At 42.0% G+C, this 24,083-nt stretch overlaps 2 protein-coding genes across 7 annotated transcripts; both read left to right on the forward strand.

The window, feature by feature from the left end:
• Positions 1-1,441: 1,441 nt before the first annotated feature.
• DAZAP1 (DAZ associated protein 1) lies at positions 1,442-12,916 on the forward strand. Of its 6 annotated transcripts, none has more exons than XM_053464860.1 (13): positions 1,442-1,568; positions 3,224-3,264; positions 3,658-3,824; positions 4,304-4,369; positions 4,515-4,628; positions 4,765-4,813; positions 6,715-6,797; positions 8,476-8,620; positions 9,431-9,460; positions 9,552-9,695; positions 9,786-9,941; positions 10,773-10,833; positions 11,918-12,055. In XM_053464860.1, the coding sequence occupies exons 1-12, from the start codon at positions 1,540-1,542 to the stop codon at positions 10,808-10,810; spliced, it is 1,062 nt and encodes a 353-aa protein (XP_053320835.1). In that variant the 5' UTR covers positions 1,442-1,539; the 3' UTR covers positions 10,811-10,833; positions 11,918-12,055. The 6 variants fall into 6 exon arrangements, with proteins under 6 accessions (XP_053320835.1, XP_053320849.1, XP_053320843.1 ...); XM_053464874.1 differs by having other exon boundaries at positions 9,564-9,695; XM_053464868.1 differs by having other exon boundaries at positions 10,773-10,843; positions 11,918-12,054.
• A 6,876-nt stretch (positions 12,917-19,792) lies between these two features.
• Positions 19,793-22,041, forward strand: RPS15 (ribosomal protein S15). The gene is made up of 4 exons (XM_053465042.1): positions 19,793-19,882; positions 20,380-20,465; positions 21,077-21,311; positions 21,891-22,041. Exons 1-4 carry the CDS (start codon positions 19,880-19,882, stop codon positions 22,002-22,004), a joined length of 438 nt encoding a protein of 145 aa, XP_053321017.1. The 5' UTR covers positions 19,793-19,879; the 3' UTR covers positions 22,005-22,041.
• The last annotated feature ends 2,042 nt before the right edge of the window (positions 22,042-24,083 follow it).

Here is a 24,083-nt window from a genome sequence, read left to right on the forward strand (position 1 = left end):
AATATCGGACTACCCTATAGTAAAAAGTTTTACCAGTACATATTTACATATGCATTTGCTCTGGAAAATAATTGTCTTATCTTAAAGTTGTATTTTAATATAATCTTTATTGTGCGTCTAAAAGGTTCTTTAGTCATTAAACTGCCATCAGGTTCTGTAAAGCTGTTGGAAAAGTGAAGTAAAAACTAACAACATTAAATATAAAAAATATACAAAATGGACCAGAACACTGGCACCTGAAATACTTGCTGGTATAGATGTAGAAGAGGGCCCTGCCTGTTTACCATCTATTGTTAATTTGTACTATTACAAAAATGGTATCTTCATCTGTATATCAGACCCTGCATCATGTCAAGAAATGTGTTTCTACAGAAACTCCTAGTGCCAATTAGGTTATTAACATTAACAAAAACCTTTAAGAAAATGGATGTCCCCCCCCAATCTAGAAGCATCGGACATGTTGTGCATTGGACAAATTGCTGAACATCTCATGTAAATTGATGCCCTGAAGCGTGTGGGATGGAGAAACTCATGGAACTGAATGAGTGACTCTTTTATACATCTCACTGTGGGGCGAATTCCACCCGGAATGGCTCGTCTAACCAGGATTGGCCCTTTGTGAACAACTTTTGACCCGCATAGGAGGTAGCAGGGTCACATAACGCGAGTTTGCGTGACTCCACGCCGCCAGTGAGATAAGGGGAGTATGTATGAATGTATGTTGTAGTACGTTAGAATGAGAATGCATAAGTGTGTGTATTAACATGAATGTGTAGGTGTAAGCTTTGCATGTGCATGTGTGTTAGCCAGAAGGTGTTCAGACCCCCGTGCTCATATGCTGAGAGCTCCAATTGATTTTTGGGATCTCTTTCATGCCACTGATTGGCTACTTCAATTCAGGATTGCCAGACTTTGGAAGAAGGCATATTTAAGTACTCACAACGCACCGCATTGTGGGGGTGGCAGTAAAATAGAAAAAGCAGTTCTCCCAAATTCTTAAGGACTGTAATAGGCCATTATACTTAGTATTGGAAAACATTTATTTTGGTCCAGATGTAAGACCTTTAAAACCCATACACAAGATGTTAACACACCACTGGAACATACAAAATTGCGCTATAGGTGCACTATTTTCACACATTCAATAACATATTCCAAGATACAGCCATTTAGAGAACAAAACGTGAAACATACATGGGGGACTCAACACACCTTGCAAGGTGCCCCAAGATTTTATGTTATGCCACTGACTGGATGCCTTCATCACTCCATTGGATTTTGTCCACTCTTAACTGGAAACCTGAAGTCTGTTAACCAATGAACCAAAAATATGGCGAAGAATCTCCCCAGTGGCGACAGATTTCAAGGACGTCTACGTTCTACGGTTCTGCGCGGAACTACATTCCCCGTCATGCTCCGTGTTTACGCTATGACGTTGCACGCAGCCCCCTGTCGGGAAACCCCGTAGCCCCGCGCCGTGTTACCGTTGGCTGCAGCTGGCGAGACAAGCGGCACTAACTAGAGACCGGCCGAGGAGTCATGAACAGCCAGGGAGGGGACGAGATCGGGTGAGAGCTTTGTGGAAGGGCGGTATGGGCCTGGTCATTTGGAACGGTGATCATGGCGGCAGAGGGGAACATGGGGCCTTTGACCCTGGGACAAAAAGCAGGGGGGGAGGGTGGATGTGGGCCTTTGGGTGTCAGTAAAGACCTTCTATATGTGAGGTCTATCAGCCATTATACTAGGCCTAGGGGGCGTGTTTGAGCTGCGAGGCCGGGCGGTGGATCGGGGCACAGTTTCTGGGGGTCACCGTGACTTTTGAGCGCGTTTCCTAATTGAGTTTGAGGGTGATGCTGGCATTGGGCAGAGTGAGGCTGGTGACATTAGGCCTGAGACTTGGTTGAAATGAGGAAGCATTACTCATAATCTTTATTGAAAGTACACATGGCTGGCCCGTCTGATAGCTCCTCACCCCTGCTGCTTGGGGTGTGACCTCCCCTTATCTGGTCTGCAGGGGACATTACTGAGGACCTGTAGGGCTTGGACTGTTTCTACAGACCGTGGTCCTGCCACATCCCTTACTGCGTTGTGAACGGACACAATCACGTTTAGATTATTTCTGAAAATATCCCGGTGTACCTCCAGGGCTGTTCTTAGACGTGTTCACGTCCGTGTATTTTAATTACTCGTCACATGAACGCTGTATCTGCTGTAACATGTGCATATGCTAAGCTCGGCAGTCAGAGGATGCAGGGTTACTCCATTCCGTGTACCTCAAACAGCCCCAGTAATCACAATGTCATGGCTTCTCTGAGCTTTGGGCTGGGAACCGGTCTAACCGGTTCATTCTTTATTTGGTAATTGCTTTTCGCAGCACCTACTTATTAAAGCGTGTAGGTGGGATATGTAACTGCACATATGGTGCTCAAAATTCCCATCGGGGGTATTAAGTTGTACATTACACAGAGGACTACTACAGCGTTCAGCCATCAGTTATTATCGGTACTCGCTGGTTCCAACTGAACAGCTTAACTAGGTGTCTTAGAGCGCACGTGACAATTCAGCGGGGACAGATCGTGATCTTTTGTATTTATCCCGTTTTACATACTTGTCAGATATTGGTGTATTAACCTGCTAACGCTGTAATGGGGCAATAATCATTTTATGACATAATGCATTAAAATATGGGGAAACACGCATTCCAAGTTCTTCGTGTACTTGTTGGGGTTGTAGGTTTAAGAGCGGGTGGCTTCAAAAAAGCCTCTCTGTAATTAAGTAATTAAGTCATGGATTGTGCCTAAAAATAAGCGTGGCTTAAACTTGTGGTTTTGTGAATATACCATGTAGCGTAGCCGTATACGCAAACAGGGGGCCGAGCGGCTCATGGCTACGTATGTGTGTTTACGTATACATATGTGTGTGTGTGTCCAATTCAGTCATTTGGCTTTTATTTAGTGAGGCTCCTAAAGAAGGTGAATCGTAAAGCAGTAGTATTCCTAAAACCTTCCCATTAGTGAGCGAAGGAGTCCTGTCATTATAGAATGAAGGATCTTTGACACTAATTCTCCCCCATAAAAAAAAATAAAATCAATGTGGAGCTCATAGTGCTCATTTCTGAGGTGGGAGCTTTGTGGTCAATGAAAGAAGCTTGTGTGTTCACAATGTAATGGAAGCCTTGGGGAAGTTCAGTGGAGTTGATCGTTTTCCATATTCTCTTTTGCAGAAAGCTGTTTGTTGGTGGTCTTGATTGGAGTACAACGCAGGGTGAGTGGCACGAAGCTCATCTATTAAAGATGTGGGTTTCTTTTCCTAAATAAAAAGGGAGATCTGCATATCGGCCCTTCTAGCTGTATCACAAAACCTCCAGGTTGCGGCTTTTGAAGCAGATTCGTAGGAAAATCCCCAGGTTGCCACTCGTTATAGACTGAAAGTGAATATAATTACTATGTCAGCTTGAGACAGTGGCTGGAAATAGATTTCAGTAACGCGTGCTGGTAACAGCCAGCAAATTCAGTTTCTTTTCGCTAAACTGTGTATTGACCTGATTGCTATTTGAAGCAGGTCAAATCAAGCTCCAACGTAAACACGCACCTCTCAGGAACATATAAAATTATAAATAGTATATGTATGTAGTATTTCTTTTCTTTCCTTTTACAGAAACTCTGCAAAATTACTTCTCGCAGTATGGGGAAGTCGTAGACTGTGTGATAATGAAAGATAAAACCACAAATCAGTCGAGAGGCTTTGGTTTTGTGAAATTTAAAGATCCCAACTGTGTAGCCACAGTACTGGCCAGCAGGCCTCACACACTGGATGGCCGGAATGTAAGTATCTCAGCCTATTTATTTCGTTGTATTTGAATTACTGTATTGGCTCGATTTATAGGGCGCTCCCTTAAAGTTTGGTGCTATTTTAGAGAAAAAATACACGTGAGTGAAATGGTTAAACATTTTTGGTATATATTATGCAGCATAGTCGGCATACCTTATATATAAACAGAAATTTGGAAAACCAATAGCCATTTTAAGGTCCCCCCCTTAATTCGTCATGCACCTTACTTATAGATCTGCCCCCCCCCCACCAACTTACCAATGCACCCCCAGACTCCCTCGTGCGCTGCGGGGAATCCTCCTCTCTTGCAGCCGGTTAACGTCTGCGCGATGCACGTAGACAACTTCCGCTGCTGGCACTTCCGTCCGGGCTTCTATAGTGGAGCACTGGAAGGTTATATCACGCCGGAACATTTGTACCGTAAGAGTCCACTTGTGTTACAGACTTATCAAGCCAAACCATATTTTTGCAGATTGATCCAAAGCCATGTACCCCTCGTGGAATGCAACCTGAGAGGACCCGACCGCGAGAAGGCTGGGTAAGGGCCAGTAGTGAGGGCATTGGCCGCAGACTGGGGAAGTTGCTAAACTGGATTGAGTGAATGTGAAAGAGCATGTGATAAAACACAAAATTTACTGCAACTGACTATACTCTCATGTTTCATCAAAATTTTGTTTTTGTAGCAACAAAAAGAGCCAAGGATAGAAAGTAGTAAATCGAACAAGATTTTTGTGGGTGGAATCCCTCACAATTGTGGTGAGACTGAACTACGAGACTACTTCAAGCGATTTGGAGTGGTAAGTCCAATCGATAATCCGGTTTGTTATGTTGGTGCTGTAACCATTAAGTGCCATTTCTTGTATGGTTGGGAGCTGCTTGCATGTTATGTATGAGGCTTATGTTCTAGTAATAAATTCGGTGTTCTTTTTCCAGGTTACAGAAGTGGTTATGATCTATGATGCTGAGAAACAGAGGCCAAGAGGTAAATAAAGGCTTATCCATCATGCTTTCAGTTTTCTCTCTTCACTTTCAATTTAGATGGCAAACGATTTTTTTTATTTATTAATAAACTCGGTGCATTTTCTGTCTGTATGATGTTCAGGGCTATATCCTTGCATATGATCCATTCTGCACTGGAAAGGTTATAGGGTTCTGTAATTGCATTTATAAATTCATCTGCAAATTTTGATTTTTGATGTTTCACACATCATTCATGAAACATATACTGTGTTTAATTTCCAAGCTGCCATCTTTGATTTTTTTTTATTTTATTTTTTTTTTTAACCTTTAGTTACACTCGGTTTGACTTTTTGACAGATTGTCAAGAGCACCAATGAGAATCCTGGTTATTCTGCATTGAGTGAAAGGATAGTGTGAGCTTACCCTTAAAATCTCCTTTTTTTTTTTTTAAATATATTTTTGTGTAGTTGAATTGTTTTGTTGCAAGCCCAGTTCACATTCTGGTTGTTGCTGGCCTCAAAACATCCATTGCTTGTTCTGTACATGCTGTCAAAATTGTTTGCCATCTGAATGTCTTCCTGTAAATTTCACCATTTTGATAGATATGATAGTGCGCTCCTATTATAAGCTAAGTCATAGTTTGTTTTCCATATTACATTCTTAGTCATTTATTTAAGTTACAGTAAAGTATTGTTAAGTTTTTGTTTGACTGTGGATTAATGTTATCTCTCTAGCTTTCTCTTCTTTAGGTATTATAAGCTCTATCACTCAGGTACAGGCCAGACAGACAGGGGACGGGCGTTTGTCTTTGGGGTGTAAACAAAGTTTCAGAGCTTTTTCTTTCGCAGTTTGCATTGTATTTTATTTCTATCGAAGGCCCTCACTGTAAACATTTAGCAAATAATAGTTTACAATATAGGATGAAAAACCTTTTTGACCAAGTCTCCGGAGCATGAAAAGTGACTTTTAGGTGTGTAAGATGACCGTGATAAGACTTGTTTGGGGTCTGTAGGATGTCTTTTTTGCCAAAATATATTACTGCCAGTTGGGTTTGCAGTTCTATCGTTATGATGATTCTTAGAGTCTGCCATTTGGTCAACAACATAGGACTCATATGTAGAATATCAGTACTCTTCCACACTTTTTAGTTGTATTCTCAGTAGAGTGATAGGTGTCACTGAAACCTTTTTGTGTTTTTAAAGCTGGATATTTTCTGGAACATACTAGTCTTTTTCAGCTAAGGGTAGTAACTCTTCTACGATCTCACTGATTTTGGGGTTTCGTAACTATAAGCCTGAAACTTTGTTTACACTTCTGACAGAATAAAGGGGAAAGCAAACCTCTTACTACTCGAGCATAATTTCCACAATGTCTTTGCTCTTGCTGCTGACAACAGGTTTTGACCTGCTGGACCACAGCTTGGCCTGTATCTTTGTGTATTCATATAGCTTTCTTTCCTATGTGGACTTTGGGCTTCCTCAACTCAGTTGGGAAAGCTTTGAGAGTCGTCTTATCTATTATAGATATTGTATTTCTTTAACGCTTTAGAGCTATATATGGCTGCTGTCAGCACTAGCTGCAAAACAAAATGCTAACCAAGGGGGAAGCAGCTAACTCGGTGCAATGCAACTGCCCTCCCGTATCCAATAGGGTGGGGTAGCAACGATGAATGCCTGAATATATCTGTCAGGTTTAATGTAACAAGTTATGATTAGCTGTGTAACCAAGGAAACCTTGTTTCCATCTACACCCTGGGGGCTCAGTCTTATCCTGTGCCCTACTAGACGATTACATCCAACACACCCACAGTTGCTGAAGCCTGAGTTTACTGCTGAATTCTTGGTTCGGCTCCTAATACTGTTCATCATCCTGTTTTGTGTCACAACACCCTGCTACCTTGATTCACTCTTCGTCGTTGGCTAGGTTTTGGATTTATAACTTTCGAGGACGAACAATCAGTGGACCAGGCTGTCAACATGCATTTTCACGACATCATGGGCAAAAAAGTGTGTAGTTGTAGTTTTATTTTACCTTAAGATGAAACCAAGTTTTGGGCAGCAGTCAATGTCCCTGGTGAAGAGTCCATAGAGTGGGACAACTGTTGTGTACACAAGAAATTTTCTTGCCGCGTAGTAAGAGAAGACTCTGTTCAAAATGATTATGACCACTGTCCTCTATCACTGCCACATCATCAGGGATATGAGTTTGTATCAATGCCACGGACGTCTCTGTTGCCTGAGGTTTGGTTTGATACCTCTCCTTCTGATGTCAAGTGTACTCCAAATTTTAATGGATTGGGGGTGGAATCTGGCTGCTAAGATAATCAAGGTTACATACCTAAATTCTGTGGACGACATCAAGAAGGACTGGTTGCTGTTATTGTTCCATTGTTGGGTCACTTACTGTATATTATTGGTACAAAATCCATAGTTTAACCATTCTGCAGTTAAGTGATCTGTTCATATTGTGTTGTCAGGTCCAAGTAGTTATTTATAGTTATAATGCAAGTCTCCTTTAGGAGATATCAAGATAAAAGCCAACAACATCAATTAGGGACCTGAGATTAGAATTGCCAGAGTGGCTCCAGTGGGATATATCACCTTGGTAACCGTTGTGGAACTCCTGTGGTTCTCATTTACACATTTGTCCTGATATACCCTCTAAAGCTGCTATTCCAGTTACTGATTACTTTCAAACACACTGTTGACAAGTTGACAAGCTGGGTTTGGAAACTAGTCATTAACTAATGGAAGATACTGGAAATGGAGCTTGCACCCACAATCTGTTCTGTATCCTGATTCAACCCATTCCAAAGAGTCTGCTCGAAATGTAGCAAATCATTCTATCAATGTTCCTGGAGAACAGCAGATTTGTCGGTGGAATTTGCTATCTGTTTCGCAGTCACCTTTAGCGGATGAATTTCTTGTGCGCGTGGTACTTTACGAGAGCCTAGTCACAGTTGTAATATTTTTTTTCTTTAGCAGTAAGTAGTATGTCAGGTGGAGGCGGAAAGGCCATTTAAAGTGTCATATGACTATGCAACACAGTATGAAGAATATGCTTCCTATTGACCAGACTGTCCATTTTGTATTACTTGCATGTTTTGTTTACTTTTTTTGTTAGATATAGTGTAAGATTCTCTTACCACATCCATTCCCTCTGACATTATTTGCGAGTTAATTAAATTGAGATTCTTAAAGCATTAGCCTGGGGAAGGTAAGTCATTATCTTCCATTAGATATTTCTGATACAGCCAATCACAAGCTTTCCTCACTGCAGTCCAGTCATTCTGAGTTACTGTGGCGATGAGCCCACTGTCCCGCCAGACAGAGCTGATGTGCCCCCTATATATATATATGTATGTATGCATATACATATCTGCTTCTTGCAAGACTGATGTCTTTTTACCCATAAAATGACCCGATTTGTCCTAATACTCAGGAGGCATTGTAGTGTGAGATATCTGATGTGTCTCATTTCCTGGCCGAGATATGGTTCCCCTGACCTTACTTGTAGGGGTTACTGTACCCAGCTGCATATTGCGCTGACCCTCATAAGGTCCTGTTACTAAATAATTAGACTTAAGATATTAACTGATAAGTATTTAAGTATATCTTTGGGTGGGAGGGAAGCGGGCCAGAACTACCGAGCCTATTGTTTAACTGTTACTGTTTTTTTGTTTAGGTTGAAGTGAAACGGGCAGAACCTCGTGACAGTAAAAGCCAAAGTCCAGGACCCAGCCAGTGGGGAGGCAGAGCCATGCAGAACACCGCCAATGGATGGGCTGGACAGTCGCCTCCGACCTGGCAGCAAGGATACAATCCACAAGGTGTGCTCAGCAAAGAGTCATAATTAGGCTCAATGGTGAAAGTAAAGATAGTCAGGATCCCAACGGGTCTGACCGTTATGCTTTTTATGCGGACAGACAGTGTGGTTATGCAAGCTGGCTTATACTTGGTACAAGCATAGAATGTCATCCCTGAGACCACTCTCAAATAGAATCTTGTGACGATACTACTGATTATACCTAGTTATGTCCTTTTGAACTAGATGAACACCTGACAGAGAATTGTGTTCATTAAATGCACACTAATCCCTAAATATCTGTAGTACTTGTAGCTATTCTCTGCTTTTTTTTAATTCTATAATTGGAGACCTATAATTGCTATTTATACCGTCTCTTTAAATGAATACATTAAAACTATATGACCAAAAGTCTGTGCACACTCCTGCTACTTGAGTTGAGGTTTCAGCAACACCTATTGCTTACATATATAAAATCAAGCACATGGGAAGCAATGGAAGCATGTTCTCTGGAGTGATAAATCAAACCTCACTATCTGGAAGTCTGATGGACTCATCTGTGTTTGTTGGATGCCAGACCTCCCATGGTTGGGATGCAGTTTGGGAATGAGATGTACAACAAGCTCAAATAGGTGTGATGGCCGGTTGTGTCCCTGTATTTTCATCATATAGTAAACCAAGGTCACAGATTGCCAAATTATAATGTTGTTAAACATACGTTATTAGGCTAGACATTATTAGTTGTTTTTATGCCAGTGTTGGCAACCTAGTACAATTTGACAGTCTCCAAATCTGTGATTGTAGTTTAAAAACCTGCTGTTTGTTTTTCCTTAAGGTATGTGGATGCCCACAGGACAGGCAATTGGTAAGCAATTCCTCTTAGTCTTCCAGATGTTTGAGTTATACAGGGGCACTTCAATTCATCCTTTCCATTCTCTTGGTTCTTCCTAATGCAGTCTTCTCCACAGGCGGCTATGGGCCTCCTGCAGGCCGGGGTGCTCCACCACCACCCTTTACTCCCTTTTTAGTATCGCCATCTCCTGGAAGTTTCCCCCCACCACAGGGCTTCCCAACAGGCTATGCAACACCACCTCCATTTGGTAAGTGCAAGTTATAATTGAGTCCTTACACGTTTTGTTGGTTCCAAGTTTTGTGTATCCTGAACCCAGTCTTCGGATTGTATGTTGCAGGCTATGGTTATGGTCCACACCCTCCAGGAGTGCCCCCTCCTCCTGGTACCCCAGGAGCAGCGCCGTTGGCATTTCCTCCTCCACCCCCAGGGCAGACACCTCAGGATCTTAGCAAGCCCCCTGGTGGTCAGCAAGATTTTGCCTATAATCAGTTTGGTAAGGGTTTTTTTTCTTCTTCACAGTCAATATCGTTTAAGGTGTTGTGGTTGGGCTAAAAAAATCTCGGGCCCTGACACAGAATAACGTGAAATTCAAAAGGAAACAATTTGGTGGCTTATTCAAATGCAATTAATATTTCAATAGATGCAAACCACACCTTTATGAGATCAGTTACCTCGATGATGGTTTCCAGAACCAAAATGCCAAGTAGGATCTCGTTTAGGGGCTCTGATCTTGTTTTCTGATCTTGCTGTTATGGCAGTTTGATACCGTGAATGCTTTGTTTTGTGTATTATACTGTGATGTGCATCTATTAAACATTTAACTGCACTTCAGTATGCTACTGAGTTATTGTTTCACTTTTAGTTTCATGTTTGGGGTTTGTTTTAAAAAACTGAGTTGTTGAGGCTGATTGGAGAGAGAGAGAGTCTTGGATTACTGTGAACTTTTTACTTTGCCAACAACCTGGTGGTGTGTTTAGTGCCCTCTTAAGCCCTGTTGTATATAAACACTGAGGAAATTGTAGGAATATGTTTTACAGGCTTACTGATTAGACTCTGTAAGGGGATACAAAAATGTAGCCCCTCCCCCAGGTCTTGTGGGTGTGTCAGGAGCTTTGCACACTGCTGCTATCCTTTTAAATCCCCATGTGACCTCGAACTTCCCCTGGCGCTTTTGCGATACTGTAAATATAGGGTGCCAAGTTCCGCGTCGTACCCTGCCAAGCACCAAACCTCTTGCCTGGCTGAGTGGGGGAAAAAGGTTGGGGTTGTAGTGCATGCCTAAACCCATCCCACGTAAAAAGCCTGAAGAAATCACTCTTTCCAGGAAATGCCTGCTTTGTGAAATTGTCCGAGTGGATTTGAGCTCTCTGTGAAGGCCGTAAAAGGTAAGAGATGGTAGGTAGTGCTAGATCATCCTTCCTAATGCTTACCGATGCTAGAGGCCTGTGGGCATCATGTGCGTTTGGAAATCTGCCTGAACATCAAATGATGTCTTGTTTTTTTATCTTTTATCAGATCCCACAGGTGTCTGCATTGTGAAGCCCTTTATGTAGTCTGCTGCACAGAGAGCTTGTAGCATTGACTTTATGAATATATTGCACTTGATAGGAGAATTTTGAGGATAATCTGGCAGCTGGATGGGGGGATTTTGGGCATAGCAACATTACTGATGCGGAAACCTTTTTGTTTTAAGATAGACATATCCTTTTGCCAAAATGTTAACCTACCCAGCCTTTCCTGCTGAGTTTTTCTATGCTGTGGTGATAACCTAGAAAGTCTATAAGGGGGATACAAAGCCCCCCAGGTCTTGTGGATGTGTCAGGAGCTTTGCATCCTTCTGATATCCTACTAAATCTTTGTGTGACCTTGGAACTTCCCCTGGTAGCGTTTTTTTTTGTTAGATGGCTCCTGCTTCTAATGGAGAATGCATAGGGTGCATATAAAAATGCACTCCCAGTTTCTGCGAATCTGATGTTGTTGGCTGCTAAAATACTTCTAGCTAATGCCAGGAAACTAAAGCATGGTTTTGCTATTCCCGGAAAAATAAAGAATCTGGGAATTGCTGAACTTTCCTATTAACACTCTTATGAAGGCAGCCAGGACAAATGGGCTTCAACAATGGGTCAGAGGGCAATTAACTTAACAAAAAGAGGAGGAATAATTATCTAAATCCTGATATTTTCACAAGGTGTTTTTATTTGTATTTGGCAAAGTGACAGATCTCCTTTAAGTAGCTTTTTGTACCGGTGTGTGTTTTGGTTTTGTTTTGCATGTGTGGATAGCGAGGCATATTTAGGGATTAATATATGTGTATATGTATAGATCTGCTTAAAAACAAGGGATCACCCTAGGGCTTTTGAAGTACAATGGTTTAATTTGAACTCGTTTGTCGAGTAATATGCAGTGCTGTGTTGTCTGTATTTTCTAAACACGATCACCTTATTCTTTTCTATTTTTTTTTAATCATAGGTTATGGGCAGGAGATGAGTGGGTTTGGACAGAGTTTCTCTGATCTCAGTCAGCAGCCCCCCTCTTACACATCAGGACCCTCAGCACCAGCATCAGGAGGCCCACCCGCTGGGGTGAGTGGCTTGGGAAGAGGGCAGAATCACAACGTGCAAGGATTCCACCCTTACAGGCGTTAACATCAGGACAACATATGCGCAGTGGAGATGAGTTGACGCATCCACCTCTGAACTTGTGACAATCACCTGGTGAAGACACATCCTGCTACTAAAGACTTGTGGAGGTTCTATGTTTGAAGGAGAAGCTGTGGGTGTTTGGACTAAAGTTTGTACATCTTTCTTTGACCCATCAGCACAAATAAAGCCAATGAGTCACTGTTCTGAACAGGGTTTGAAACATCTGCAGCTTTAATGGAACTCTTCAGGTTTATTAGTTCTTTATTTTATTTTTTTATTTTTTTTTTTTTTGTTTTGTTTTTTGGGGGGTTGGGGATATTTTTCTGAGCCTTTGTTTTACCATATATTGTAAACTTTTATGTTTAAAGATATAAAGAATATACATTTACAGATTGTGAATTTTTAAGAAAAGAATTTTCTACTATGTATGCCGGTTTATTTTTTAATTTAATTGCAGGGTTTCCGGTGACACTGGAGTTCAGAAAAGTTTTAACTCCTTGCTTCTGAATTTTTTTATTGTTTTTGTTTAGGGGGGTGGGTGCAAATAGCATCTTGTTACCCACTGACTTCCTACTGAGTGTTCTTGATACTGTTACTTGACATGAGGCAAAAACCAAGAATCTGCCACCTGCTCCATGGTCACCAATGGGGGAGGGGGCAGTACAACTTGATTTGTGCCCCACACCTGCCACATCCTGTAAGCAGATTTTCCTTATTGGAGCTGTCTCTAGATGTAGATTCCTCAGGCTGAAGGTGTGCAGTGCATTTTGCACTAAATGGTAAATACCTCCTGGTTTGAATAAAGAAAATCCTTTTTGGATTCAAATTTGTGTGTTTATTTCTGCAGTTTGTTAACCCCCCAGGGTCAATAATCAATATGTGTAATCAAGCGGACCAAATAGAAAGTAGCCAAGCCTTGAATAATTTTCCAGTCCTCACTGCGTTTGTGTGATCGTTTTTGTTCTCTCAATTGTACTTGCTCAACAAATTAAATACAGGAACTATTTAAATTGCCTTCGGTTAGTGCTATTAATGCGCTATTAATAAAAGGAATACAATAGCTGCTAACCTGCTATGCACCATTGCGCTGGGTGAACTTGACGGTTAAACAATGAAGTATTATGCAAATATACATTATGTATCCTTGGTGTCCCCCTTGCAAATGTGTGGAGGGGTTCTGCAGCATCTCTCCCATATGCATGTGCCCTTTGCCTGACTTCAGCGGTTAGTGTAGGCTAGTGTCATGGGGGTCTCTAATGTGTTGTAACATACTTTCTAGAATGCCTGAAGCTCTGGAGTGTCCTCATGAATTTAATTGGCTCCATTGAAACTCCCAAACCTTGGCAAAGCAAGTGCTGGAGGATTTTATAAAACATGGGCTGTCCTGCAAATAGACTTATTTAGTCCATATTAGAGGAGTACCTAAAAAAAGATTTAAACCCCTTCAGTCCCCTATGGACGTACCCTGACATCTAGAAAAGACATCGCAAGATGCCCTTATGGACGTACTGGTACATCCTGCTCAAAACGCAACGGCTCGCTCCTGTGCACACTGCATCTGTCCCGCTTCTGCCCTCGGAGACTGCCCCACATCCGAGGCAGTCCCGGAGCGTCACCCATCTGGCAGCAACATGATCGCGGTGATGACCAATCACTGCGACTGTGTGACTGTTACTGCAGATGTTCTGCCTCTCATCCATCTTTGTGATCTGGAGGAGCTCGTTTTGTTAGTGATTCCTGCGTAAACTATATAAACAACGCCTCCAATACCCCCCCACTACTTAATTAACCCTACCCTCCCCCCGATGGTCATATAATTAAAAAATAATGTATTGGTGTCAGGTTTTAGCAATTGGGTAGGTAGTGTTGCTTAGGCTTTTTGATTTTATTTAAATATATATCAATATCTATAATGTAGTGGCATGTGCTCGGCGCCGAGGAGACGTACACCTTCCTGGCTGAGTCTGACAACGAAGTCACTGACTGTGTTGGATATTGACCCAATAACTAATGTATCCAGCTCTGCTTCAGATGATGATGATGGCCAGGTTCCACCTGCTGAAGCCAGGTGTGGAGAACTTGCGCCTGAGAAAAATTGGGTCCGAAAATCGGGAAGAAGCCAGGCCTGGCACCCCACAGACCCCCTTGAAATAAAAAAAAAAAATTGGGGCCCCTGTCCCTTATGATGGGCATAGTAAAAAAAAAAAAAGCCCACTATTGGAGCACAGATCCCATTTTATCCACCCTGTTTCCCCCAAAAAGAACCAGACAAGGTACTTAAACATTTTAGTGATAATTCCCAATGCCCTCCTAGAGAGCACACCCAATTTGACCGTTTATATAAATTGAGGCCCATTACTATCCCCCCCCCCCCCCGAAATTGGCCTACCCCGAGCTGTTGGCCCTCGGGTAGACTGACAGGAAGGATGTGTATATGCTTTCCGCTATACACAATGAGAGGGTGGTACCTGTCAGTGTACATAGGGAAGGTGGTGCTCAAGCCTCAGTGCCTCCCCGAATATAACATGGGGGGTGTGGATCTTTCTGACCAGTGTCTGCAGCAAAATATCCTAAGCAACACTGATGTGTTTGTAACAAAAAGCGCAGGAAATTATTGCTACGGCTGACTTTGGCAGTGATTGATGGCCAAATGGCAGCAAGAAAAACTCCCAAATGCTGCTGATGAGTTACTCTGCGTTGTCTGTTTTATAGGAATACACTGGCCATTTTATTAGGTACACCTTGCTAGTACCAGGTTGGACCCCCTTTTGTCTTCAGAACTGCCTTCATTATTTGTGGCATCTGCTCAGAGATTTTGGTCTATGTGGACATCACGCAGTTGCTGCAGATTTGTCGGCTGGACATTCATAATGCAAATCTCCAGTTCTACCATATCCCAAAGGTGCTCTATTGGATTGAGATCTGGTGACTGTTGAGGCCATTGGAGTACAGTGAACTCATTGTCATGTTCAAGAAACCAGTTTGAGATGATGTGAGCTTTGTGACATGGTGCATTATCCTGCTGGAAGTAGCCATCAGCAGATGGGTACACTGTGGTCATAAAGGGATGGACATGGTCAGCAACAATACTCAGCTAGGCTGTCGTGTTTAAATGATGCTCAATTGGTACCAAGGGGCCCAAAGTGTGTCAAGAAAATGTCCCCCACACCATTACACCACCACCAGCCTGAACCGTTGATACAAGGCAGGATGGATCCATGCTTTCATGTTTACGCCAAATTCTGACCCTGCCATCTAAATTTTGCAACTGGAATCAAGACACATCAGACCAGGCAATGTTCTTCCAGTCTTCCATTGTACAATTTTGGTGAGCCTGTGCGAATTGTAGCCTTAGTTTCCTGTTCTTAGCTGACAGGAGTGACACCCGGTGTGGTTTTCTGCAGCTGTAGCCCATCTGCTTCAAGGTTTGACGTGTTGAGCGTTCAGAGATGATATTCTGCATACCTTGGTTGTAAAGAGTGATTATTTGAGTTACTGTTGCCTTTGTGTCATCTCGAACCAGTCTGCCCATTCTCCTTTGATATCAACAAGGCATTTTTGTCCACACAACTGAAGGTCACTGGATATTTTCTCTTTTTCGGACCATTCTCTGTAACCCTAAAGATGGTTGGGACCAACAACAATGCCACGTTCAAAGTCACTTATTTAGAATTAGGGGGGAGCCTAAAGCAAACTCCCTGCAGCCATTTGAACTATTTGTCGATGGGTGTTAGTGCCCTTTATTATACATACACTTTTTGTTTCTGTAGCAGCTATAGTCTGTGAAAGACAAGTGATTATATACTGGGTCACCTCTGGAGGCAGAGCCAGAACACTCCTGTAGTTTAAATTTGATGGTGCCACCTCCTGTTCATTTCTTTTAATACAGCTTGCATTTATTTCAATTTAAGCCCCATTTATAGTGTATGACAATTTAACTGTTAGAAATCCAGGATGTTATGGAAGGACTTCTTCAAGCTAAATTTCAAGATCTATTTCCTCCTGCAAAGGGTTAAGATTTTTTTCAAATGGAGTGTTTTAACACCTTTCTATGCTTTCTCCAGATCAATTAGTCTACAAGAGCATCCTTGGAACCAGCAGAGCAAGCATTTGAAGAAACAATCCATTTCTGAATCATCCAAGGATCATTGTATAAATAAAAAAAAAAAGACTCCTCTCAGGACTCGTGCATTCTCAGCTTCTTGCACGGTAATTACTTGGGTACCCCCCACAAAGATTTTCACAGTTACAACGGCTTCAAGGTGATAACTCTATCCTAATCCTAAATAGAGAGTGCAACTTATAACACATTCTTTAACTGGTTTAAATCTTTCCTCGCTGGTAGATCACAGCTAGTAACATCCGGAACATTCTCATTGGCACCAACAGAATTAACCTGCAGAGTTCAACAAGGTTCTATCTTGTCTGGGGGACATCATGAGGTGACATGGCCTAAGATACCATAGATATCACAAGACATACAATTTTTCTTGTGTCCCAGATACTGAAGACTCAACATGCCTCATCAATAGTTGCTTTGAATACATCATAGAGTGGATGAATGCTAGTTTTTGAAAATTCATCTCGGACAACACAGTTACTCTTGGTGAGGGGGCTCCAGGCAGGGCTGGCCTTAGGGGTGTGCAACGTGTGCGGCCGCACAGGACGCCATGGCAGCAAGGGCGCCTGCCCGGGACTGAAACATCGTCTTCTTTTTCCATTTATCTTTATTTAAGTTTAAGGAGACACAGGGGCGCTGAGCGGTCGCTCATGAAGTTTTCAGCAACCGCTCGGCGCCCCTCATTCTCCGCGAGGCATCTAGCTCGGTCGCGGTGCCGGCGTTTCATGCTGACATCATATTCCGGCGCTCAGCTGTGACGTGGCAGAGCGTGTAGACGGACGCCTCACGCTCCCACTGCAGGACTCAACAAGGTAAGTAAGGATAATGAGAAGTAGGGAGAGGTGGTAGATAATGAGAAGAGGCGGGGGGGAGGCAGTGAGAAGGGGCAGAGGTGGTAGGAGGAAAGGGGTTACATAGTGAGAGGGGATAGATAATGAGAAGGAGGGGAGGGGTAGATAGTGAGAAGGGGGAGATGGGATACATATTGAGAAATGGGTAAGGGAGTACGTAGAAAGGGGGAAGGCAGTGATAACGGGGAGATGGGGTACATAGTGAGAAGGGGCTACATAGTGAGAAGGGGTAGATAATAAGAAGGAGAGGGGTAGATGGGGAGAGGGGGTAGATAGTGAGAAGTGGGGAGAGGGGATGGATAGTGAGAAGTGGGGAGAGGGGGTAGATAGTGAGAGGGGGTAGATAGTGAGAAAGGGGCAAGAGGGTGTAGATAGTGAGAAAGGGGGAATATATAGTGAGAAAGGGCATAGTAAGAATATTGAAATAAATAAAGAGTGAGAATGAGTGAGAGTTGAATTCATGTGTGGATGAATTGTGTGAATACGTACGAGAATGAATGAATTAATGTGTGGATGAATTGTGTGAATGCGTACGAGAATGAATGAATTAATGTGTGGATGAATTGGAATGTGTGGAATCCATCTGAAAACTTTTCCATAAATAGGATGAATATGTTAAACATAATTCAATCTGAATTAACCAGAACCTGGTAAAATCAAGAGCTAATGGGCAGGTATAGCATGAATCTGACCTACGTGTGTGTGTGTGTCTGTGTATATATATGTATATACGTAAACACACACTTTATCTGGAACTGACTTGACATCTGTCTCGATGTGCCTTTAGGTTCCTCCCAGTGATTTATTAAGTGCAATATAAACAGGGCAATAAAAAGTAATTGCCAGAGAATATAAACCCATAATTAATTAATGAATTAATGTGTGAATGAATTGTTTGAATGCGTATGAGAATGAATGAATTAATTTGTGGATGAATTGCTTGAATGATTTGTGAGACTGTGTTAATGAATATGTGCAAATGATTTGTGTGAATGAGTCAGCAACTGTGTAAGTGTTTGTGTCTATCATGAATGTTTAAGTGATTTGGGGAAATGCAAAGATGGCACATGAAGGGTGGGCTGTTTGCCGACAAAGATGTCTTACACTGGGCTGTTAGGGGACAAAGTTGGCTCAGGCTGGGCTATAATATGTGTGCAATCTGGGTGCTGATTAGGTTCTATATAAGCAATGTGGACAACAGGGCTGGCTTTGGGGTGTGCAACCTGTGATCTATGCTGTACTTTAGGGGTTATCTATACCTTTAATGCTGAGTTTATATGTGAATTCCAATTGATTTATACCTGCAAAGCTGGGTGTGTGTTATTCTGTTGCTCTGTATCTGGTACGCTCTGTTTCCATACATTATTATTGTATACCTACAAATAGAGGGTTTGTATGTCTGATTCTGTTTATTTGATCTATACCTTCAATGCTGCGTTAACATGTGATTTTAAATTGATCTATACCTGCAAAGCTTGGTTTTTGTGTCGATTCTGTTGATCTATAACTGATATGCTATGTTTCCATACATAATTTATGCATACCGGCAAATATAGGGTTTGTATGTGATCTATACATGCAAGTGCTGTTTATATGTGTTTGATCTATAGTTCACAGGGAGGAAGGAAAAGTGAGGTATGGCTAAGTGAATGAGGGACAAAGGGACTGGGAATGATTTCAGGGGAGAGGACCTCTCAAAGTCATGTATGTTATGCATGTTTGGGCAGGCATTTTTAAGGGTAGTGTATATGTGTGTATTTTGACAGACTGCCCATTGGTGTTTTAGGCATAAATGGTATAGACTGATTCCCACTCACATTTGTACCCGGGAACTATTTAGTGTCCAGCAACTTTGAAAATGTCCATCATGAACCATGCCCATGCCTATCCCTGGTCGGAGGTTACGTAAATTCTCAGTGCTCAGGCGCCAGATAATGTAGGGAGTGCAAGAGCCAGACTGAGAGGAGACCTCAGACTCTGAGAGCTTACCACTATGGGTAGAATCTGGGTGCATGATAAAGCTTGTGGGTTCAATCTGGGCAAGTCCTGTGTTTGTGTCCAATCAGGGTGCGGGGGCATGTCCTCATTTGTGCAATGTGGGTGCTGGGGCAACTCCTATGTGTGCAATCTGGGTGTTGGGGCAAGTTTTATGTGTGCAATCTGTATGCTGTATGCAATTTAGGGTTTCTATGATCTATACCTCAAATGTTGAGTTTGCCTTTTATTTTTTAGTTGATCTATACTTGAAAGGCTGGTTTTATATGTCTTATTCAGTTGATCTATGCCTACAATACTGTGTTTCCATGTGTTGTTTATTTGATCAATACCTGAACTAAATGGGGAGGAAAAGAGGTGTGGCACAGTGAAGGGGGGGGCAAGGGGAAAAACGGTTTCTATTTTGGTGTGTTTTTACCACTATTGCATACGGTAAGGTACACAACAGGCTCTAAACCAAGAATTACTAATAGATGAATTGATCCTGAGAACTAGGTTTCCCTAGTTGAAGTGTAAGCTGTTGTCATGGAAACCTAATCGCGACAAAGTGGCCCAGTCTACCAACATGAAAACAAAATGCACCGCTGGGACTCAAATGGTTAAAGCGATCTTACACACAGTAATAGAACAAATAATCAGTACATTAGGCGCTGGGGTCCAATCAATACGTATTGTCACCAAGGCTTTGTGTACAATTTGTATTTTTAATTTCGCGTTATTCCTCGCCGGACGTGACGTCCGATACCACCGGAAGTTTCCGGTCTCTCGCGATAACTGCGTGCGGAGGAGCGAGATCTGTCTTTTCCTCAAAGATACTGGCAAGATGGTGGGTGCCTGGTTCTCGTCGTGGTTTAATCTGTTACCATCCGATACTCTGCGCTGTGCTTTTGCACTGTAGTTTGTGTCAGGGCGTGTGCTGGATTTGGGAGGAATGCGCGTTTGCGCTTCGTGTGCTGGATTCGCGAACGTATTATGTTTATTTGCCTTCTCTTACGGCCGTACTGTGTGGGCCCGGTAGCCGAGAGGCCGCTTTCCACAGTAACCCCTTGTAGCCACACAGTGAAGTGTACACCCTCTGGGTGCTGGTAGTATGTTTCAGGGGGTGGTGGTGCCCGTTATGTACTGTTACTGTAACCTGCGAGTTATCGGCCTATGGCCTAGCTTGAATGTGTATAGCCTTGGCTTACAAAATACTTACACGCTAACGTCTATGTTTAAACATTACGCGCTGTTCTGTATGGGCTCAGGACCGCGTTCACTGTCGGCCTCTGTATGTAGAGATGTGAGGGTGATGATAAATAAGCTTCGTTTTGTTCATTTCAGGCGGACGTCGAGCAGAAAAAGAAGAGGACCTTCAGGAAATTCACCTACAGAGGGGTAGACCTCGACCAGCTGCTGGATATGTCCTAGTGAGTCCCTCCTATCGCTTTTTTTTAGCTAGAATGGCAAGCTTTATATTAAGCCCTGTTTGACTCATTGATTGGCTACATTTGTTCATAGTTCCTTTGCAGTCAAAGCTTGCTTATTGTATATGCTGAACTGGAATGTGTATATAGCATACACTCTAAAATCTTATCAGCCTAACTGCTGGCTTATGTGTATCTTTTTTTTTCTTCTTTAATAGAAGACCTAGGTTTGCCTGATTAGAATAACTTCCTGTATGTGATACATAGATATATAGAACTTCTGTTATGATATTGGTAGTTTAACTCTATATTGGATCCCTATAGTAATAGCTGTCAATTGTCAGAAAAATCTTGCAAACATAATTTAGCTGGGAAAATAGGCAATGTTTGGTAACAAGGAATGATCAACAATTGCAAAATGATCCTGAACATGCATTAGATTTAGATATAGATATATTTTCAGTAACAAGTTTATCTTATCTGCTTTCATGCTAACCATCTTGCTTTAGTGTTGACATGATGCAGATGTTATAAGTCTGGAGGAAGTTTGTATGTATTACTGCGATAAAGAAACCTGCACGATTTAAGTAACCTGGACTTTCTCATTGTCTCAGTGAGCAGATCATGCAGCTGTACTGTGCCCGCCAACGCCGGCGTCTAAACAGGGGTCTCCGACGCAAGCAGAACTCTCTTCTGAAGCGTCTGAGAAAGGCTAAGAAAGAAGCCCCACCTATGGAGAAACCTGAAGTCATCAAAACCCACTTGAGGGATATGATTATTCTACCTGAGATGGTTGGAAGCATGGTTGGCGTGTACAACGGCAAAGCCTTCAATCAGGTTGAAATAAAGGTGAGAAAGCTGGCTTTCTTTTGACAGTTTGCGTTTTGGTGTAGTGTCTAGGACAAGGAAGTATAAATTAGTATGGAGTTTATGCTGTAGTTTCTAGTAGGAAATTTGTCACTTTGACAGCTGAGATGTAATTTTGTACACATCAAGCAAGGAAATCTAAAAGTACTTGTGCCAGTATTAATTGTAATCAATGCACTCTGAATTCTACATGAAAACATGTAATTAATTTGCTACGTAGCATTAGTGGATAGCACATAGATGCAATTTCCTGTGTGTTCTGCTGACAAGATATACATGTCTGTCACAAGGTAGATGAAGAAACAAGGAATAAGACTTCATTAACGGCTTTAAGTACCTTAGAAGAATGCATGTGTTGTAGCAGCAGTCCAATGATGATTAAAGGGGACTGTCTGATGTCCCTGATACTTTAACATAGATTCTTCTGTAGTAGATGTAACCCCTCTATGCATTTGTGTAGGGGAGGAAAGGGGGTTTGAGGAGTTTCTGAGGGTGTAGATGAGCAAGGTAGCAAAGCTGCAGAATCTGTTTCTCACTCTTTAATTTTTATATTTCTTACAGCCTGAGATGATTGGTCATTACCTGGGAGAGTTTTCCATCACATACAAGCCTGTAAAACACGGCAGACCGGGTATTGGTGCCACCCATTCTTCTCGGTTTATCCCACTGAAGTAATCTGTTAAAGATGTAAATAAAGGAAGTTTTCCAGCTCTTGCTGTTTCATGTGTTGTGGTATATGAGGTGATCAGAAACGGTTTCACATTAGTTTGTGTATGTGCTGAATGCATGCTTGGTGTCCTATAAAGGAATCTAGAAATTAGACTTCAGTATAACTGTAAAGCCTAGCATGAGCCTTTCCTACCAAGTGATAAATGACATTGTTGGAAGTGTTTGCAACCTCTTGTCTATCACAAACTGTAGATTTGGTTGGCTATTGCTGGTGGATGTTTATAATGCTGGCAGAACTCTGAGAGATTCTACTGGTCTGCTGTTATCGAACATAGGTACTTTTAGAGGATTTTTTTAATACTACATTTTACAGTTGTGTACCCTAAAATGTATTGTTTCTACAAATTAAAGTAAGCATTTGAAATTAGGTTAATTCAATCAATGCAGCAAAAACCACTGTGTATCCCTCTATGCACCACCTAACAATAATGAGGGTGCTCGTAGGTAATATGCTTTTATCAGAGAAAGTTGGGGCTGCTGTATGTCCGCTTCATATACCGAAAAAGCAGACTGAACGGAAACTAATAGTAGTAGTCTGACAAATTCCAAATCTGTACGATTTGTACTTCCTCATGGTGTTACACTCACAACATTAAATGCGGTGCTGTGTATAGCATTAGTCTTAGTGCTGGAGGAAAACCGGTGTGTTTATTCCTTTTAGAATGCTGTTGACTGTTATGTGATACTGGATTATTTTCTCACATGTTACACTGAACTGGATCTTGGCAAAGCTGAAGTGACATTTGTCCAATGAACTGCTTTCCTCTAGCCTTCCATTAGCCAGTGTTTCTCTGGGTGATACTCATCAAGGGCTAGATTGGACTAGGATCACCAATGGGCAGCTGGTGAAACATGCAAAGTATAACTTAATATATAGGAAAATGGCACAGTATCTTGAAAATATTTTAATGGTTAAAAGATATATAAAGTCGGTAATAAGCTTGTGAGTTCCACAATTACAGAGCCAAACAGACAAGATGGCACTATTTAATATATTTTGTTTAGGTAAAACCTATTTTCTGTTACAGTATGTCCTGGCAGATGTTCATCTTAAATTGCCTTTGGTAACTATTTCCACTGTCCTCCATTGTCTGCCGCTACTATAGAAATGTAATATCGCCCCTCGCAACATTTGGTGGATAGCAGTACCCTTGGAGATTAATATTCTACATTGCAACAAAATATTCTTAAAATTCAAATTGGTATTAGCATAACAGTATACAATGTTGGGGGGGGGGGGGGTGGTTCGGTGGAAATTTCTTATCTACCTTTTTAATAGACTGGTATTCAAAGCAATCTTATTATAGTGATAAGCTTTATTCACGTCACCATGCGCTTAATGGACATTAACGCTTGCTTGTCATAGTCTTGATTTAGGAAATGTCTTACGGTGAGTACACAACACTTCCACAGAGCTCTAATACAGTAGATCTTTTCTGTTCAGTTCGTGTAGGCTTATTTCTAGACAGGCTGAATTGCTTAGTTTTTTAGTTGGCACCGTCAGAGTTGTGCATTGCAGAGGCTGGATGTGTCCTCTTCTCTCCTTGTCCCTCCTGCTGCTGTAAACTTCACTGGCTGTGCAATCGTTTAACAGAGAAAGAGGCACACGGACCATCGTATATGCCCCTTAATGCTTATTATATTCGAGTGTGTCCGTAACAATTTCCTGTTTGTAAATGCGTAGGGGGTATAGGGCTGCAACAACTAATCGATATAATCGATAATGAAATTCGTTGCCAACGAATTTCATTATCGATTAGTTGAATCAATTATTATAGATTATAAAATGAGGGTTTTTTCAGAGCAAACGCTCTGAAAAATACCCCTCATTATATAATCCGTTTAGTCCGACTCACAGCAGAAGCTCCTACTTACTCCCCCTCCCTGTAATCACTGTGACAACTGGCCCCGCCCCTTCCTTCTCCAGGCCAGAACCACATGGCTGTGACACTCATCTAACTGTAAGTATAAAATTAATATTTGGGCTACTGAAAGTTAGGGGAGGTGGGGGTTAATTTAGGGGCA

Source organism: Spea bombifrons, chromosome 1 (genome assembly GCF_027358695.1).
Source record: "Spea bombifrons isolate aSpeBom1 chromosome 1, aSpeBom1.2.pri, whole genome shotgun sequence".
NCBI lineage: Eukaryota > Metazoa > Chordata > Amphibia > Anura > Pelobatidae > Spea > Spea bombifrons.

Excerpts from the sequence above, each read along its gene's own strand:
- RPS15 (XM_053465042.1), top strand. Across the intron at positions 20,466-21,076 it reads CAGCTGCTGGATATGTCCTA|TGAGCAGATCATGCAGCTGT; the intron begins GTGAGTCCCTCC and ends TCATTGTCTCAG. Across the intron at positions 21,312-21,890 it reads TCAATCAGGTTGAAATAAAG|CCTGAGATGATTGGTCATTA; the intron begins GTGAGAAAGCTG and ends TATTTCTTACAG.
- DAZAP1 (XM_053464844.1), top strand. The coding sequence starts at position 1,540 with ATGAACAGCCAGGGAGGGGACGAGATCGG. Across the intron at positions 4,629-4,764 it reads ACTTCAAGCGATTTGGAGTG|GTTACAGAAGTGGTTATGAT; the intron begins GTAAGTCCAATC and ends TTCTTTTTCCAG. Across the intron at positions 9,461-9,551 it reads GCCCACAGGACAGGCAATTG|TCTTCTCCACAGGCGGCTAT; the intron begins GTAAGCAATTCC and ends TTCCTAATGCAG.